Below are 18813 nucleotides of genomic sequence, written 5' to 3'. Positions count from 1 at the left end.
TCCCCATCCCCGAATTCATCCCCACCCCCATATCCGCCCCAATCCCCGTTTTTTCGGGTTCGGGAATCCCCAAACCCGAAATTTCGGGATCAACTTCCCATCCCCGCCACCATCCTCGTTTCAAAAATATTAATATTGCTAAGACGATAACGAATTCGGAGATTTTCTCAAACCAAAACTTATTATTATCTATTATTATTAGAGATAATATTAATATTAATATCAATATCAATATTAATAATAATAAGATTATTAATATTTTAAAAAAATAATAATATTATTATATTATTAATATTAATAATACTATTATTTTATTATTGATATTATTTTCGGGGTGGGTTCGGCGATTTCGGGATGAGGATAGTAATCCTATACCCACCCTGAATTAAATCGGGGATTTTTTACCGAAACCAAACCCGAAAAAATCGGGGATCCCCATCCCCATTTCGGGTTTTCCCCGTGGGGCCCCAAACCCGCGGGAAAAGTTGTCATCCCTACATGCATTGATATTTGATGGGTAATGACTCTATTTATTTAGCCCAACAAGTAAGGTGTATTCAATTCAAATTTTTAATAACTTTTTCAAATGATATACTTTTACGTATATCGTTAAAAGTCAATAAATCTTCTGCATTGAATACACTCCCCTAAATTGAGTTCAAACTTTTTTATTTATTTATTATTATCAAGGTCATTTATTAAAACCAAAAAATTCTACCAAGCTCGTATTGGCAAAAAACCGCAAAACTCTCTTAAAATTTATAAATAGATAAGTCACCTCATTTTCAAGGTACAGTTATTTTATTATCAGTCAAATGTTTTAGTTTTTTGAAAATTTTATCGAGGAATACTTTCGACGACCACTCTCAACGTCAATCACTTTACTTAGTGATGTAGGTGACAATCCACATGTTATTTCTTTGGACTATCAAGTATTAGTCGATTACTCGGATATCTACGGACTATCTAGATGTTCTCTAATTGGATAATATCATTTTAAGTTACATAAATATTAAAATATTTTTGTAAATTATGAGAGTTTGGTTAAAAAAAATTGGATTCAACTGAAGGTGTGAAAATATGCAAACTATTTTTTAGAAAACAACTAAATAATAGTATTTATCTTATTTGTGAGGATGAGATTTTTTCGAAAGTCCAACATGTTAATAATACTTTGACAGAGAAAGCACGACATCTACTTTCGTTTAACAGACGTATTTTTTATATTTAGATTCAGATAGAAAATAAATTACACATGTTTAGAAGATGAGTTCATGAGATATAACTCGTCATCATACATTAAATTTGAGATAAAGTATGAGATTTAAGTCTCAAGTAGAACAAAATCGACTCGCCACTTAAAAAAAAAATTGAAGTAGGTATCTTGTGAGACGGAATCACAAATTTATTTTCGTAAGAAGGGTCAATCAATTCTATATTTAAAATGAACGTGATATTTTTAACGGTTTTTTATGAAATATGTTGGATTAGAGATATATTTTTATAAAATTAACATGTAATAGCGTTTCATAAGAATTCATGTGAACAAAATTATAAATGTGATTGGTGGCATTTTCACTTAATTTTAGAAAAATAAATAAATCTAAATTATTAATTTTAAAATTCTGATTTCAACTCGACTGGTGGTGCACTCACCTCCAAAGAGTCCACCCGCTGCTCATCTTCTCCGGCATACGATTAGCAGCTGGGGCTGCCTCTCGTGAAATTTTTCCACGTGTTTCTGCTGGTGCAGTCGTGTATTCAGTAAAATCAACGAAGCTAACCCACATGGCGGCTTTTGCTCTTTGTCTGTTCCTTTTTTCTCTCTGCATTCAAGTCCCTTGCTCCTCGTCTTCTTCGCACGGGATCCATCCCTTGGGTAAATTTTTCTCTCCTTTTGTTGTTTTCCTCTAAACGCACACTTACAAGACAGATATGCGGCTTTTGCTTAAATTGCAACATTGGTGTTTGCGATTGCAGATGAAAAGTACTACCATGGAGATTTCATCAGCTGTAAAGATGGGTCCAAATCCTTTTCCAGAGATCGTCTCAATGACAACTTCTGCGATTGCTTAGATGGAACTGATGAACCTGGTTACTCCTTTCCCCTGAAAAGTTTAATTCCTGTTTTTTTTTTCCAAATTTTGTTTGTTTGTTGGGATAGTGGGTTTCCATTTCTTACTAGCAGGTGACACAAGTGCCAAAATTTAGTGAGGTACGAACTAATTGGCGGAGGAATTCGTTGATAACATTAATTCACTTACGAAAAAGAAACAGAATTTGACGATCAAAGGGAAAAATTTAAGCGCATAGTCTACTAGCATCTCTTCTCTTAGAATATTAAATAGAATGAGGATTTAAAGGGAAAGAGGAGTTACTTAAGCAAAGGCAAAAACGTCCATAAACCCCCTCTTGCAATATACTATAGACCAATATATCAGTATAGATAGCGCAAATTATGGTGTATCAATTAGTTAGTCGAAACCATTACCTGTATGGAACTTGTATACAGTACATATCATATAAAACTAGCCACCAAGCAAATGGGTCCATTCATTTGTGGGCATATAGATTAAGTTCTTCATATTAAAAAAATTCACATGCTTTTCATAAACTAAAATTTTTTCTTAATATTTTTTAAGAATGGATCACGTGATAGTTTTATACAGCGAAGCATTTAAAATGTCCATGAGTATACCCTTTTAATTATATAACATTGAAATGGCCTTGTTACAATCATTATTGTCTCTTGGTTTTGGGATGATGACAAAAACATAGAAGTGAGTACGTTTCGTGTTTTAGTCTTTTTAGACAGGACTATGCTCTGGTATTGAAGGCATTGGCATCAAGGGTATCCGGTTGATTATGCCTACTGGAAATTTCCTTTTAAGGTAATAGAGATGATGTGACTTCGAGGTTATCTTTCGGACATGGCTGAGGACCAAATTGTTTATGCTGAATCAAAGTTGAAATTACAGGCTTTTAGAAGGATTGCAGGTGGAGGCTAGTGATCCTAGACTTAATTTCCGCAATAAGGATAAAACAAGGCAACTAACCCGTGATACCTTTTGGCTTTTTGAAATGCTAAGATTACATATTTATTAGTAGAGGTTTGGGGATTATCAGGACAGTCGCTGCCGTATTTTCAAGTTTTGAAATCTGACCATTGAAAAAATTGCTTATGAATACGCAAGTTTGTCAAATATTGAGACTCCTGAGAGTTTAATCAGTCAAGCTCGATGTGTAATTGCCTTCATCTCTTCATAAGCAAAAACAATGCGGACTCTTTGGACTTCAAAAAATCTGTTTTTTGAGGTTACTTTGGTTTTTCACTCACTTTGCATTTTGAGGTACTTAAATAAAAGTGAACAATCATCGAGTCATGCGTGAATCCAAAATTTTCTTACTGGTTGACTGGTCGTATAGGATAATCTTTGTTAACAACTTAAAAGATTAGAGTCCCAGTAGTGGTCTAAGTATCTTAGTTGTCCAGTAATATGGTTCCAAGTGGTTTTGACAATTGATAGCATATTCTTATATTGCTTCAGTGGTTTCGACTTGTATTGTTTACAGATTATTTAGTGGATTCTTAGTGGAAAAAAAGAAATGATTGTGTGTAAGCACTTTTGAGCCTTCCAAACCATATAAAGTTTTGTTGCATTGGGCTCGCTCTACTAATCTTAATATAGCAGCACTTCACTGATTATTCTTTTAGTCTAAAATAATTTTTGGTCATTGAGCATAAATTTTCACTTGATTAATACCAAGTATTTGTGCTCGGACATATTAACAAAAGAAGAAAAGGGTGCACGGAATATCTACGTGCATGACTTTTTCGAAGGTGGTAGGTGCTTTATGAACCTCAGTATCATACTCTTTATGTTTTTGCAAGCTGCGTGATTTTGATTTGAATGCCCTTGAGAAAGTCATCCACTGATTAGCTCTTTTGGCCTTTCATTTTGGATATGCAGGAACTTCTGCATGCCCAGCCGGTAAATTCTACTGCAGAAATGCAGGAAGTACTCCAAGATTCTTATTTTCCTCTCGTGTGAATGATGATATTTGTGGTGAGTGGTAGTTTGAATTAAAAGTTTTCTGAATATAACATCAGGTAAGCGACAATACAAGTCCTTGAAGTGAAAAAAACCAAAAACCAAGTGACAAGATAAGTTATTAGATGCATAATACTTGCAATTTAATGCAAATCATTCATGAATAACTTTGATAGATTTACAGTTTTGTCTTTGTATAGTCAAAGATTTGTCAGTCGATATTCTATATGCATTTGGATTACATTAGACTTGGGTGCGAGGTATCTTTGACATGAACTACCTAGTAGTGCTTTTTCTTGTATTGCATAATTCTCATCCCCAATTTCCATGCCCAAGCAATCCTCTTGGATTGAGAGTGTCACGTCAGTAAGTGACCATGCAAAGAAGTAAAATATTTGTCCTAGCCCTCATTTTTCCCTACAAGTCATAGAATTTTTTTATAGCAATCTGATGAGCGTTAATTAGTTTTGTTTGTCTTGTGAATAATCAATTTAAATTTATGTCTTTAAAGTATAAGGTTTACAATTTACTTTTTCCTGTTATTTTAGATTGTTGTGATGGGAGTGATGAATATGATGGAACTGTAATCTGTCCCAACACCTGCGTCATGGGTGGAAATATTGTTTACCAAACAAGAGATTACGACTCATTTGGTAATTCAAGAAAAAGTAAACCTGGGATTAATACGGAGGAATCGATACATAAACTTAGAGGTACTTGTTTGAGTGGTATCAAGTTGCATTTAAATAATTTTATGACGGTGATCAGTAAGATACAATTCCAGGTTTGAAGGCTTTGGTCTGGCTCCAGCTAGGGTTTGTTGTTTTTTTTGTGACCTTTCGACTGTTTTGCAAACGTAGAGCCAGAAGAAGAACTCGTTGAATGGGTTCACCGCTGGAATCTTTCTCTAAACTTGGTATACTATCCTTCATCTCTTTGTGTTTACTCGTTTTTTTTTTGTTAAAGTAAGTGTTATTTGACATAACCCTTAATTGATAGGGTATTCACTTGACTTTGGATTTTGAAAATCGGTTTTATGAGTGTAGGTTATGTAGAACCCAAGTAAATTGTGACTGAATACTGCAGATGAAAATTGTTCTCTTACAATCAGTCAAGAAGCCAGATAAAGATTTTTAGCTATGACTCCTGATGGATTAAATGCCCCTTGATATCTTGATTGTGACTGCAACATTGGTATTGTTTTAGATGATGTTTCATCATTTTTTTCAGTACTTTGATGCTATTGTCGCTTGTTTTCTTATGTAATAGAGAGGTAAATGACTCTTGTTTGTAATTCATAACATATATACTTTTCATTCATCCAAAAGCATTAGATAAATTATTATAACACAATTTGAAGCAGGTATGCGACATCAATTCCATTTCCTTTCGGGGAGTCTTAGGGAATGGACGTCTCACACGCCTTGACGACCATAGGAGATTTGGTTCAACTGAGGGGTATGATGTATAATTATGAATCGACCTAGGAAGAGCCGACCGAGGTTAGTCGCCACCTGAAATAACAACATATTACTTAGTAATTTATACTTCTATGAAATATAACTTGTTAAAATATTATAATAACTGGTGGCATGAGCTTCGTACCAGAATTGGTGTGAATATGTACATGAGCATAATGGTTGAAGCAACTGCTTTAAACTAGTGTTTACTGTGATTTTGGATTGAGAAATTTAATTGTTTGAATGAATTTATATAGGTGCATTAAAAATAACGAATAAATACAAGTAAGTTTGGTTTGATTTGACTTATTATTCCGTCAAAATGCAAAAGTTATGCGATTGTATGTTATACTTGATGTTTTTAATCTTACTCGTATCATATTTAAATTGTTAATCTTATATGTTTTAACTTAATAAAATATCTAGCTTAAAATAAAGAAAAATGCAAAAAAACAAATACCAAACATGGTTAAATCAACTCAAATCGCAATTCTAGTTGGGTTTATAAAAGATGATAAACCGAAGTAGATGGTTTTAGATTTTCTTTTTTTTTTTTTTTTACAATCCTAATGCAATCGAAAGAATTCCCATGATTTAGAATCAAATACTGCAAAGAGTTTGCAATGTTTGGTTCCCTCGGTTTGGTGGGCGTTGTTCTTCTATTTTCCTAAGCTTTGGCATCCCATTTGTATTTTTCTGTCGGGGTATCATGGATCCCCTCGACAAAACGTAACTTATGACTTATAAGACAGTGTTTTGCTCGTGGAAGCCGGGAGAGGATGATGAATGATGTATGATGTAAATATGATAAATCACTATATAAAGACAACATAATTATTTATAGGAAATAACTTGTGTGAGACGATCTCACGGTTCGTATTTTGTGAGACATATTTCTTATTTGGGTCATTCATGAAAAGTATTAATTTTTATGCTAAGAATATTACTTTTTATTGTGAATATCGATAGGGTTGACTCGTCTCACATATAAAGATTCGTGAGACCGTCTCACAAGATATCTATTCTTATTGATATATCTTACTCGTTGGAGAACGTGATCTTATCATTATATAAAATAAGGATATATGTTATTCCACAAGTGGCTTCAAATTATAAATCACGATTAGTGGCTTCAAAAAGATAAATAAATGATCAAAGTCCAATTTCAAGAAGTTACCCTGAAATAGGGGAATTGGGAAACGCATAGAATAAGAGATGCCCTACATGTGGATACCATTTGGGGGGCAATGGTCACATGAGGACGCATTATCACCTTTCATCCATCCTCATCTTCCCTGCTATAATCCTCCGTCTCTCTTTTTCTATTTCTTCCCCTCGTAATAGCCCAAGCCTTGGAACATGGCATGGACGCATCGACGGTCTATATACATGTTCATACCATAACTATTTGAATATTTTTTTTACTCCGATGCTACTACACATGATCTTGGTTGATATTTGATTACGCGTCGAATCATGTGCTTGAACAGAACTACACACTTTATGTTCATGAATTCCATTTGGACATTTTTTTTGGACATCATAAATCTTTTATGTGTACATCATGCTTTTAGTTGAAATGTTCATTGTTTAAATGTATCAAAATTTGATAGTTTCTGTTTTCCAGTGAGACAATCAATAAAAGTTCTTTTAAATATCATATAATATGCCCACTTTGATTACATATGTCTGGTATATTTGGAAAGGATTTTTTGTTTACTGTAACTATATCTCTCTGTAACACACTATATATATATATATATATATATATATATATATTGGAGTTGGCTGTGCAACACCTCAACCCACAATTATCAGGGGAAGGATTGTCATACACATGCACACTGCCAGTAACGTGATCATTGATATTATATTATATATATATATAGATTTAAAAATTAGTTGGTTGGGTTTGCTAGTTAGCTACAAATGGAAAAAGTGATTGAAATATTGGAAGATGGATCACATGGCATGCCCTCTTGTGGGAACAAACTTTAGTGCATTGCAAAGCATCACTTTGGTGGTCATGGAAAAAAAGATATCAATGATCACGTTACTTGCAGTGTGTGTATATATATATGTGTGTATTCACGGAAATTTACAATTTTTGTCATACATATATTTTTCTTTTTTGCGATTATTGTCTAATATCAATAATCTCGTCAAATTTTAGTCATAACATGCTATTTTTTTTCCTTTTTATATGTATATAGTTTCAATCATTTTCCACGTTGCACAACCTTATTGACGTGTGCAATGTCTCATCAGTCTTCATCTGAAAAAAAATTTAAAAATAAAAAAATACACGATTAAAACTCAATTTTGACCATACAGAGCTAATCAAACTTGTGAAAAGACTAACATTTATGATCAAAAATGGAATTTTTCGTATACGATACATATAAGTATCCGGGGATGAGATTATAATTTTTTTTTTTGAAAATATTTTGTGAATAGTATCTAATGATAAAAATATAAACTTCGTGTTCTTTTCTAAAGAGGTGTTTTTATTAGTTTAGGTATAAGTTCCTCCAGAAGAGAGCACATGGTGTTGGATTAAAGCATGGGAATGCTGAGTGCAAATAGACTAAAGAAGTGCATGTACCTTGTAGCAGTCTGTCTTCATAAAATTCGTATTTTCAAATTCCACTAAAATATTTAACCTTGAAATAATTAGAATCAGTAATAAAAAATCATTTTTAGGTAATAAAAATATAAAATATGTATTTTTTTAGAAAATAAAATAAAACATGCTATTTCTACTATATATAATTCATCCAATATAAAAAATAAATAAATATATAATGCATATAACAGAGGATATACTAAATTGTTTAAAATAAGGTTGGAATACACAGAGGCATGCACGTGGTTTCTGAATACTTTTCCAGTAAATATCGTTGGGTCTCAACTTCCGTATTATCTGTTCCTAGCTGTCCTAATCTTCCCATGTGACCCCACCTTCAAATAAATATTAATTCCATTTGCTTTATTATCAACTGAAATATGTTATATTTTATACATTCCATGTATCTATACATGAACTTGCAGCGGTAAACAAAAAATTGTGAATATTACAACTTCATAAATGTTGATAGAGATTATAATTAGACCAAAAGTGAAATTTTTAAGTTTTAATATTAGTGTAAAGTAGGTCTCTTGTGAGACGGTCTCACGAATTTTTATCTGTGAAACGAATCAACTCTATCGATATTCACAATAAAAAGTAATACTCTTAGCATAAAAAGTAATATTTTTTCATTGATACCCCAAATAAGAGATCTGTCTCACAAAATACGACCCGTGATACCGTTTCACACAAGTTTTTGTCGACGTCCGGTGGAGCATTAAGGCTGTGTGTATATTTGGTTTGGAAAGAAAATATTTGTTTTGGAAAGAAAATTAAAGCATAAATAAAGTAATTCTAGCATATATTTGGTCATTAGTTTTCGAGTGTGTGTGTGTTATAATATGTTATTTCCCTGCTGTGTGAACTTTCCAATGGTTTGGTTCATATTATGCTAGATTATATATACTTGATATCAATACCGTATGTCTTCACCTAGTTCTAGCTAACATGGCGCAGTTGCCTCCAAAAGTGCCGAGCATGACACAGAATTGGCCTCAATTTTCACCGCAAAGCATGTCAAATGATCACAACTTATCAATAAACAATCTCACCTCAAACCCTTCGTGGAATATCGATGAGTTTCTCAACTACTCATCGGTTCGTCGCGGATCACACCGGAGGTCTGCCAGCGACTCCGTCGCGTTTCTTGATCCGCCAATAGTCGAAGAATGCAGGAGGCAATCATCAATAGTACCAAATGGGAGCATTCTGATCAACACGAGTGATGATATTGGTTGTGACGAGTTCGAAAGATTCGACGATGAGCAGTTCATGTCAATGTTCACCGACGAGGCGGGGCCAACGATGTCGTGCTCGAACCCTTCGTCTCCATCGCCGTCTGACCATAACAGCATGGATGACGATGTGCAGAAACTAGGTTCGTCGTACTGTCATCTGAAGCCTAAGAGTGAACCCGAGGAAGTGCAAAGCTCATGCAAATCCGACGAGCTCAACGCCGAGCATACTCCAGATAATTCAAATGAGAAGATTTTTGATCCAAAAAGGATTAAGAGGTGCTCATCATGATCATGCTAGCTAGTTAACTCTTGCATAATCAATTAAATTTCACATACCAATTTGCATGAAAAATATAAAAGCAACTCGAAATCAAAATCATTGCTTAATTCTTTCATCATCAGAATTCTTGCCAATCGGCAATCTGCTCAAAGGTCAAGAGTCAGGAAACTACAGTACGTATCCGAGCTAGAACGCAGTGTTACTTCACTTCAAGTATGTTAACATATATTTTTACTTTAAGTTTCGTATAATAATGCATGATTTACATATATTATTTAAAATCAAGCATATAATGAATTTTATGAAACTCATGTGAAGGCTGAAGTTTCAGTGTTGTCCCCGAGGGTAGCTTTTCTGGACCACCAGCGCCTGCTACTCAATGTTGACAACAGTGTTCTCAAGCAAAGAATTGCAGCTTTAGTCCAAGATAAAGTTTTTAAAGAAGGTAAATATATGTCATTTTTTTTAAAAAAAAACTTATATATATACATACATATAAAATTGGTGAAATGGTGGAGCTTACTTCTGAAGTTTCGGATGTGCACGCGAAAGAAATGATTTCGCATCAATGGTTGGAATCTACTTGGCCGGGACAATTAAGAATTGCCGTCTCATTCATCAATTTATATATATATATATATATATATATATATATATATATATATATATAATATATATGCATACGTTGGCTTGCCATGTGATCAGGATGGATCAGCATTTGCTTGTGATTCGAATATCACTGCTTGCGCGAGATGTTTAATTGTTCAGTAAATTCTTCATCCGTGTAAAAAAAATTAGGCATGCGTGATTATATATATAGTCTTTCTAATACTTTTGTATTTGTTTTGAATATATAGCCCATCAAGAAGCGTTAAAAAGAGAAATTGAGAGGCTGAGGATAATATATTGTGAACAAAATATAAAGAACATGGAAAACTCAAACGTGCCACTGCCGAAATCACCGCTGAGGACCGCTGATACTAACCGTGCTTCTGAGAATATTGAGCAACTAGTTAACTGATCGAAGTTTTAAGGTATGTTTATGTTTCTTTTTGTTTTTATTTTTTAAATTTCACGTATTTAAAATAATTCGAATGAAAGACAAGTAAATTGGGGGAAAATGAAGGTAAATGTTTTAAACTTTTAGAAATTTCGTTCATTTATCCAACTATGGACAGTCCAACATATAACGATGAAACTTGAGCTCTGATACCGTGTTAAGATTAGAACTTGGACATAACTCAACCCCAAAAGCTAGCTCAAAGGGGATTGTTCCAGCCCATATATACAAGTCCCAAGAATTTTATCTAAGTGACCGACGTGGACAACTAATAATTGTGGATGTTGATACGAGATTACACGTGTCAACGCCACATACACAATTAAAAATGAAATAGTGTTTTTAATTTTGTACGTCTCTTTATATTCAAGATTTTCACTAATGACAATCATCGATCATGCAGGATCATATCATCATATGTAACTCAGCTTGCTTGCAAAATGTTAGTTGTGTTGGAAAAAAGGATATTCATGAGAGGTGAAATGACTCAATGAGAAGGCTTAATTTAATTTATTTTCGTTTTTTTTATCCTGGGTTCGGGGAAATTCCCCTTTTTTCCCTTTATCGTTATCGTTTTTTTTTTCTTTTTAAATTTAATTTGGATGAGTGTGGTTTATTTATTTATTAATCTTTGTTTGCCAGTCTTCATTTGCTATATTGATAGTGGGTTTTTCTTGCTGATCAGTGTCGGTCTATCGCACCTTTTTCAGTATTTTTTCGCCTGCACTGGTGCATGCATGTCTTTGTATTCTTTAAGAAATGAAATAAAGAATTCTTCGTGAATATTTATTCATCTTTACTATAAAAAAATAATACATTATTACAATGAGACATTTATATTCATACTTTGGGGGAAAACCAAAATGATCCCTAACTTTTAATCCAAACGAGCCTGTTAGAAGGGCTAATAAACAATGAATACCATCCATGATACAAGGTACTAAGGCAGTAAAATGAAAGGCGCAAATGGCCTACAAGTTGCACAACAATAAGATGAACAAAAAGGAGCAACATGAATCTAGATATTAACCATTCTACATCGGTCAGCTTATCTGACTGATATTACCGTTTGAGATACTAAGATAGGTAAGCTATCAACAAGGAGGAGCAGGCAAACAATAACAGCAGACCAAATTCCGGAGCATTTTCACACCAAAGCAAAAGTGCATCTTAGCAAATTGTACAGGACAAAAGGAAATGTTTCAGCTTAGAAATCATTCAATCGGATGAGGCGTTGAAACTTCATCTACTTTGTCTTCAGTTGGTTGAACATTTCGAGTTCCATAGGATTGAATGAGTTCTTTAGCAGCCGCCTCTACATCTGTCAACTTCTTATCAAGAATATTGATTTTATCCACGTATGCATTAAACTCATGCATACATTGCTCTTCTGTCTCCTTAAACTTTTGTTCCACAAGTAAACAGTTCATATTATACTCCTCCTGCTTCTGGCGTATCTTCTCTATTTCGGTTGTGCTCAACATAAGACCCCCAGGTCCAGCATCCTTGTATGTCGGCTCTTCAGTAAGTTGAACGCTCTGCCTGTACTCTGCAAATGTCTTACGGGTTTCTTTCAAAGCCTTGCGGTAACCGTCGATGACACTCTCCGCTAGATATAATTCACGCTCCAGGCGATAAATCAGCCCGTCTTTCTTTTGCATCTCTTCCATTCTACTCTTGTGCAAATGTTCCATCAGGGCATCCCGTTTCTGCAACTCATTGAGCAAGATCTGTTGATTCATATTTACCTGTTCCAGTGCTTGTTCCCTCTCTTCATACAACATCCTAGTTTTTCCCACCAGTTGCTGAATTTCTTCCATACAGGTATGAAAATCTATAGGTTTATGGTTCCAGGAATCATTGATCCTCAATCTCTTGTTGCTATCATCGAGTGAATCGTGGCCCATATCAGTGTCATGTTCAATAACCCTTTTACCCGAGGGGTTAAAGAAAGATGGGCTAGGATCCATGCACCGCATATCATCCCTAGTAGTATCCACCGAAGAAGGGCCATGAAGCCGCTCCTGTGAATTAAAGGCAACCTGGTTTGCTTCCATGGCTTGAAGAAAATTACCCGTGAGCCCTTCACCATCAAGATCATTAACAGCAGGAAAAACATCAAATCCATGATCACCGCCATCCCCTTCTGTCTCCTCTACGTCATCTTCTTTGCCATCCTCAAGGTTGTCAAAGCCTTGACCATCGCCATCCCCTTCTGTCTCCTCTGCGTCGTCTTCTTTGCCATCCTCAAGGTTGTCAAAGCCTTGACCATCTTCATCCTCAAGGTTTTCAAAGCCTTCACCTTCTTCCATGCTACAAGGTTGTAGGAAATGCTCCCCCAGATTGTTCTTCCCACGTAAAAGCCACTGTCCTTGCTCCTTGCCCACCTCCTCCCGATCTTCGTCATCAACATAATCTTCATCATTATCACCATCGCCATCGCCATCGCCATCACCATCGTCCTTGCATTTCTCAACATCTGTCATTTCAACATCAGTCATCTCAAGATCTTGCATGATTACTTCCTTCCCACCATCTTGTCCAAGGGTGAGTTCAATGCTCAGCGCCTCGACAACATAACTTTTCTCACCCTGATCTTCCAATATTGAACTACCGGCCATCACATTCTCCTCATTGATTTCTTTTTCTTCTCCCTTGGTTTCTGCTTCCACCTCCAACTTTTCAGCCACCAGATCCTCCTGCCTTGTGAACACCGTCTCACGTTGAAACTTCAACAAGTACTGCAAATGAGATGCATAGTAGCAATCCCCCAACTGATCCCCCTGCTTCAACTCATTCTCCACCATGAACCTAAACAATCCAGCCCAGTCCACCTTCTCAGGTTGTCCACCCTTTATCAAACTTAACCAATTCATAACCGGGTTCGGTGTTATCCACGTGTCTTCGTGCAAAAGAACCCAATCCGACACAAACTCCAGAATGAACCCTATTGAATCGTCCGACACATCCTCAGTATCCAACACCACAGCTTCCACCCCACCCACATTGGCCTTCTTTTTTGAAGGCAGCTTGAACGCACGAGCAAAGTCACCCCTGATGAAAGAAATGCGGTGACCATCCACGTAACCACACTGCAATTTGGGATCATAGCTAACAACCAACTGCCCAATCAAGTCCACCCTTATATTCCTATCGAAATCAATGTGAACGAAATCCCACAGGCCAAGCTTCTTCAAAAGCTTCTCATGCTTGGAAAAATCAAGAATCTTTATGGGTATGAAGGGAATGGGATTAAAGTTTACCTTCAAAGATTCTAACTTTCTCAGGATGGACCGCTGTTTTCTCAGGTTGGGCTTAGCCTTCTTTCGCTTGTTCGGTCCTCGCCGAGGGGTTGGGTTGTCGGAGGGTGACGCGAGAGTGACACCAGAAACCGATACGTGGGGGTCAACAATAGGCGGGACGACATCGATATTCATACCCATTTGAATTAATGGGTTTTGGGGGGTTTCTTGTTCTTCCCCCTCTTCTTCTTCTTCTTCTTCTTGTTCTTCCGGTTCTTGCTCTTGTTCTCGTTCTTCTCCTTCCCCCTCTTCACCGTCAGGATTTGATGGTGGGTCGGGTTGATTAGGGGTTTCTCGAGTTAGGTTTAGTGAGAGAGGATCCTCGCCGGATTCATTGATCTGTTGCTGCTTTACAGATCGTGGGCTGTGCGAGGGACGGGACATGTTTCGTTCTCTGTGCAGCCACAGACGATTACACTTTCAAGGAAAAAACAAGTGAAAAGACTACTCAAACTGCAGAATTAATTCCTTTTTTTTGGGGTAAGAAAATTTAATTTAATTTAATGCTCCTTTAGTTTGGGTTGGCCCATATCTAGGAGGGCTGGGCCAGCCCGTTCGTTTTTTAATCTTATTTATTTTTAAGTTTTTTGTTATTGGCGTATGTAAAAAGTTTACTTATATAGCTTAAATAAACCATTAAATTTGAAATTTTGTGTTTTTTTTTAAAATATAAACTTTATTTTATTTACATTTTATTATTTCTCTTTATTTTATTACTTCTAATATTATAATATTACAAGTTTTAAATTTAAAGTTATGATTTATTTTAATGAAATCATTACACAATAATAAATATTTAAATTCGAGAAACTGTTATAGATATTTATAAATAGACTTTCTATATTTTGAAAAACAAAAATTATATTGTTTGTTGATTTTAATTTGAGAATACATTAAAACTATATTCATTAAATGAGTAAAGTTATATCAAGAAAAACTAGGTTATTCGAGAGATGCAATATTATTTAATGAATTTTTTTTTTGAAAAATGAAATATTTAATTTGTGTTTTTTTTATTTAAATAATACAAAAAATTATAAAATTTACCACATTAACAAATTAAGAAAAATAAATTTTTTTTATACATTGAAGTTTGAAACCTCACTCATATCCTCGCGTGTTTATTTCAAGTTCTAAACTAGTATCAATCGAAGTTTGATGTAGTCACACAATGAGAGGCACCCGCCGAGTCGGGAAAGAGAAACCAGTTCCGTTACCAACAACCATGGTGTCAGACCCGACATATGGGGGTATGGAGTGAGAGATTTTCAAGGTCAGTTGTCACGTAATGAGAGGCACCCAAGTCGAGCAGCCAATTGGTAGGATAGGGATAGTCGAAGGATGAGAGACTTTTTTGAGCCTGTGGGTAAAGATGTAAATGAAACAAGTCGCTTGCAAACAACGTATACTAACTTTTTACCGAGCCGAGCTTGATTTAGAGCTCAACAATTTTATCGAGCTTAATGGTATTCAGCTCATAAGCTCGCGAGTTTGTTCGTGAGCTCGAGCTAAAGCTCGGGTAGTTTCTTGGGCTAATTTGTTGACTTTGAGAATCAGAGAAATTGAAAACTTTAATGTATAATCACTCCTCTTAAATAGATGTAAGAATGCTCGACCTTAAAAGTGAGCTCGAGTTTGACTCATTAAAAATGATAAATGGACTATTAATGAATCGAGCTCGAGCTATTCGCGAGCTTATTAATTTCAAAACGAGCGAAGCTAGAACCACGTGATAAAAGCTCGAATCGAGCTCGAGCCTATATTTTCCTTAAAAGAGTCGAGCTCAAGCTTGCTACTGTTCGGCTCAGCTCGGCTCTTTTATATCGATGTGTAGGCAGGTTGAGATTAAACCGTCGGTGGATGTGGAGTCTAGGTAGATACTGAAATTGTGACAGCGCTTCGTCGAGTGTCCTGTAGTGCCACAAAGTTGACAACACCCAATATAGGGTCAAGGAGAGGTGTTGGATCTCGGTTTTCTCGTACCCAAAACGCAGCAGAAGTTTTAAAATTTTTAGATATTGACATTCAAGATATTTTGAGCAATCGTATGGTTTTAATAAATAAACATACTGAAATTGGGACAACACTTCGTCGAGTGTCCCGTAGTGCCACAAAGTTGACAACACCCAATATAGGGTCGAGGAGAGGAGCTAGGGTTGATAGTGGATGGGCATGGAGTCCATGACCCAGAAGCACGCGGGTCCTTGGTGCATGGAGGCCAAGGAGGCCACGGCTTTAAGTGGGGTAAACCAGAATATGGTGGAATCCTTTATCGTGAGCTACTCGGAGGCCTTCTTGGATGGCAAGCAACTTCCCGAGGACTATGCAATCAAGCTTTGTAATTATTCGGCTGTAGGAAGCCATCACCGCCCTTCATTGTTACGGAACACACCGCATACATCACATTGATTAATTATTGCTTGAAAACTAGTATCTACATCAAGACAGAGATGACCTGCTAGGCGGAACATGCCAAGAGGACGGTGAAGAGTTCGGTACCAAGGATCGGCCAATGGAACAATCCTTCAAAGCCTAGCGGTAGTCCTTTAGATAGGATAAAGCACTAATAGATAAGGAGCTCCAATCTCATTGTCATGTACTGCCCGACATCTAGCCCCCATACCAGCCATGCTTGACAAATGAATTCCTCGAATTCTGCTCGATTTGTTCGAGTCATCACCCACATTCATACCTTTTTTCATTTCATGATTCCCGAGTGTTTTAGCCTCCACCATAAATCATTATTTTTCCAGAATTCTCGAACCGCTGAGCAATTGAATTGACGAAATCATGACATTGCGTTGGCAGGCATTAATTGTAGCACCGATTTAATTAGGGTTTCTTTGGCACCAACGGAAAAAAACTAGCTGCCCCAGCCCTTAATCCTGTGAGACACTCGTTCCACTAGGTACTCGAATTGGACTTTCTTGCCATGAAGAGAGAAAGTTGGCGATCCAAGATGTAGCTTGCAAACCGCGTTAGTAAGATAAATCAGATTGAACAAGCTCTATGTGATAAGCTCACCCGAAAATATGTTGGTAGAAAGAATCGAACTTCTGACCATTAATAAAGCACTCACTTATTCTACTAACTCGAACAGTCGCATTTAATTGGATTAATGTTGAGAGCAAGGGACTTAGCCGGGTGAATTTTCATATCACACGTTTCTGGTGCATCCATCAATAATCGTAGAAGTGATGAGCTAGCTAGCTAGGGCTGAGAAGGTCCACACGCATGGTGTCGGCGAAAAAATTAAATGATATGGGGCCAAACGTGGCATACTTTGAATGGGCTGAATGAAAAACGTGGGTTGGCCGAGGAAAATTTGAAGATGAATTTTAATACGCGTTTTTAACGCGTATTCACACGGACAAGGGGCTCTATAAATAGAGCTATCCTCCCTTCAATTCAAATCATCCCTTCTTCGAGTTTTCTCTCATCTTATAAGCATTTGAGTGCTTAGTTATATAATATTTGTGAGGTATTTTGTTCTCCTGTATTAAGAGAGTGTGTGTTCTCTTTGGAAACACGATGAGTGAGTTGTACACCACAAAATATTATAGTGGAATTCTTTTCATCTTGCCCGTGGTTTTTATCCTAATAATTTTTAGGGGTTTTCCACGTAAATCTCGCTGTCCAGTTTATTCTTTATTTTCGGATTTTATTATCTCAAATTTCGCACGTAAGACCAACACATGGATGATCCATTAAATTCATGGATGTTGGCCCGCTTGCGGTTTGGATCATTTTCACTAAATTTATTAATTTTTAAGCTCTGGCTTGAGTCATGGGCTGAATATAATTTATTATGGGGCAAGATTTCAACTTCCTATTAAATATCTCCGAGTCTATTTTATATTATCTATATTTTGTTTTTTGTAATATCAATATTTTACTTAATATGTAATCAAATTTATTTATGAAAATACTATAAATAACAAAAATATAAGTATAAATATCAATTCTATAATTAATTTGATGTATTAAAATATAATATATGTCTCCTTCATAATTCATTAAAGACTTGACGTCAACGATGTGACATATAACTTGTCGATTGGACAATTAATTTACTATAAAATCAACAAATACTGATTCTCTCACGTTACCTAATTTTTTTTCCTTTTAATAAACATGTATGACAATTTACATTATATCAATGTTAAAAATTTGGGTGAGACGGTTTTATGGGTCGTATTTTATGAGATAGATATTTTATTTGGATCATTTATAAAAAATATTACCTTTTATGCTACGAGTATTACTTTTTATTGTGAATATCGGTAGGGTTGACCCGTCTCACAGATAAAGATTCGTGAAATCGTCTCACAAAAGACCTAATCAATATCGAAAATTAATTATAAGACCTACTCACAAGAGCCATGTGGATAGAATTATCAGATACTTAAATGAAAGAAGTGAGAGCTCTCGCTAAAATTCTTTGATAAGCTTTTGATGTGGATGATTCTCCCGATATTTCATGTAAGGTGTGCGCCTCAATGCAATGAAGAGGAGTGACCCCGATTGGAGGATTGATAGACTTGAGGGGAGGCCCGAACCATGAAAATAATGGTGGAACTTTCGTTTGAAATGATGATGGTTAGAAATGCAACTAAAATAGATCGAATGATTATAGGATGAAAATGATCATTCTCATGTTCATGAAAAAGTTGTTGCATCTATTTTGGATGGAGAATGGTCATTCTCACTCCTCAATTAATCCTCATTTTTTATATTTATAATTTTTTTTTTGCTATTTTATTTAACTAGTATAAATCTATATCTTAATAAT

The 18813-nt window shown here is 35.6% G+C and overlaps 3 protein-coding genes across 13 annotated transcripts; 2 read left to right on the top strand and 1 right to left on the bottom strand.

Annotated features, from left to right (window-relative positions):
- Window positions 1-1616: 1616 nt before the first annotated feature.
- On the top strand, window positions 1617-5742 carry LOC142535827 (glucosidase 2 subunit beta). 11 transcript variants are annotated; one of them, XR_012817813.1, is made up of 7 exons: window positions 1617-1879; window positions 1981-2094; window positions 3972-4067; window positions 4601-4765; window positions 4913-4968; window positions 5139-5246; window positions 5416-5742. XR_012817813.1 is itself a non-coding variant. In XM_075641852.1 (6 exons), the coding sequence occupies exons 1-6, from the start codon at window positions 1789-1791 to the stop codon at window positions 5521-5523; spliced, it is 630 nt and encodes a 209-aa protein (XP_075497967.1). In that variant the 5' UTR covers window positions 1617-1788; the 3' UTR covers window positions 5524-5742. The 11 variants fall into 11 exon arrangements, 8 of the variants coding, with proteins under 8 accessions (XP_075497967.1, XP_075497966.1, XP_075497972.1 ...); XR_012817815.1 differs by having other exon boundaries at window positions 5413-5742; XR_012817812.1 differs by having other exon boundaries at window positions 5139-5325.
- A 3242-nt stretch (window positions 5743-8984) lies between these two features.
- Window positions 8985-11504, top strand: LOC142535812 (basic leucine zipper 34-like). Its single transcript, XM_075641850.1, has 5 exons — window positions 8985-9655; window positions 9782-9872; window positions 9978-10104; window positions 10517-10693; window positions 11123-11504. The coding sequence occupies exons 1-4, from the start codon at window positions 9090-9092 to the stop codon at window positions 10678-10680; spliced, it is 948 nt and encodes a 315-aa protein (XP_075497965.1). The 5' UTR covers window positions 8985-9089; the 3' UTR covers window positions 10681-10693; window positions 11123-11504.
- A 164-nt stretch (window positions 11505-11668) lies between these two features.
- LOC142535781 (uncharacterized) lies at window positions 11669-14470 on the bottom strand. The gene has a single exon (XM_075641848.1). The coding sequence runs from the start codon at window positions 14403-14405 to the stop codon at window positions 11934-11936; it is 2472 nt and encodes an 823-aa protein (XP_075497963.1). The 5' UTR covers window positions 14406-14470; the 3' UTR covers window positions 11669-11933.
- Window positions 14471-18813: the final 4343 nt, after the last annotated feature.

Source organism: Primulina tabacum, chromosome 2 (assembly GCF_025594145.1).
Source record: "Primulina tabacum isolate GXHZ01 chromosome 2, ASM2559414v2, whole genome shotgun sequence".
NCBI lineage: Eukaryota > Viridiplantae > Streptophyta > Magnoliopsida > Lamiales > Gesneriaceae > Primulina > Primulina tabacum.
This window is presented reverse-complemented; position numbering and strand designations above follow the sequence as displayed.

Coding starts and splice junctions, on each gene's coding strand:
- LOC142535827 (XM_075641851.1), top strand. CDS start 1,789: ATGGCGGCTTTTGCTCTTTGTCTGTTCCTTTTTTCTCTCTGCATTCAA. Junction 4,766..4,912: donor ATCGATACATAAACTTAGAG/GTACTTGTTTGA, acceptor TTGCAAACGTAG/AGCCAGAAGAAGAACTCGTT. Junction 4,969..5,412: donor GGAATCTTTCTCTAAACTTG/GTATACTATCCT, acceptor CACAATTTGAAG/CAGGTATGCGACATCAATTC.
- LOC142535812 (XM_075641850.1), top strand. CDS start 9,090: ATGGCGCAGTTGCCTCCAAAAGTGCCGAGCATGACACAGAATTGGCCT. Junction 9,656..9,781: donor GATCCAAAAAGGATTAAGAG/GTGCTCATCATG, acceptor TTTCATCATCAG/AATTCTTGCCAATCGGCAAT. Junction 10,105..10,516: donor AGATAAAGTTTTTAAAGAAG/GTAAATATATGT, acceptor TTGAATATATAG/CCCATCAAGAAGCGTTAAAA.
- LOC142535781 (XM_075641848.1), bottom strand. CDS start 14,405: ATGTCCCGTCCCTCGCACAGCCCACGATCTGTAAAGCAGCAACAGATC.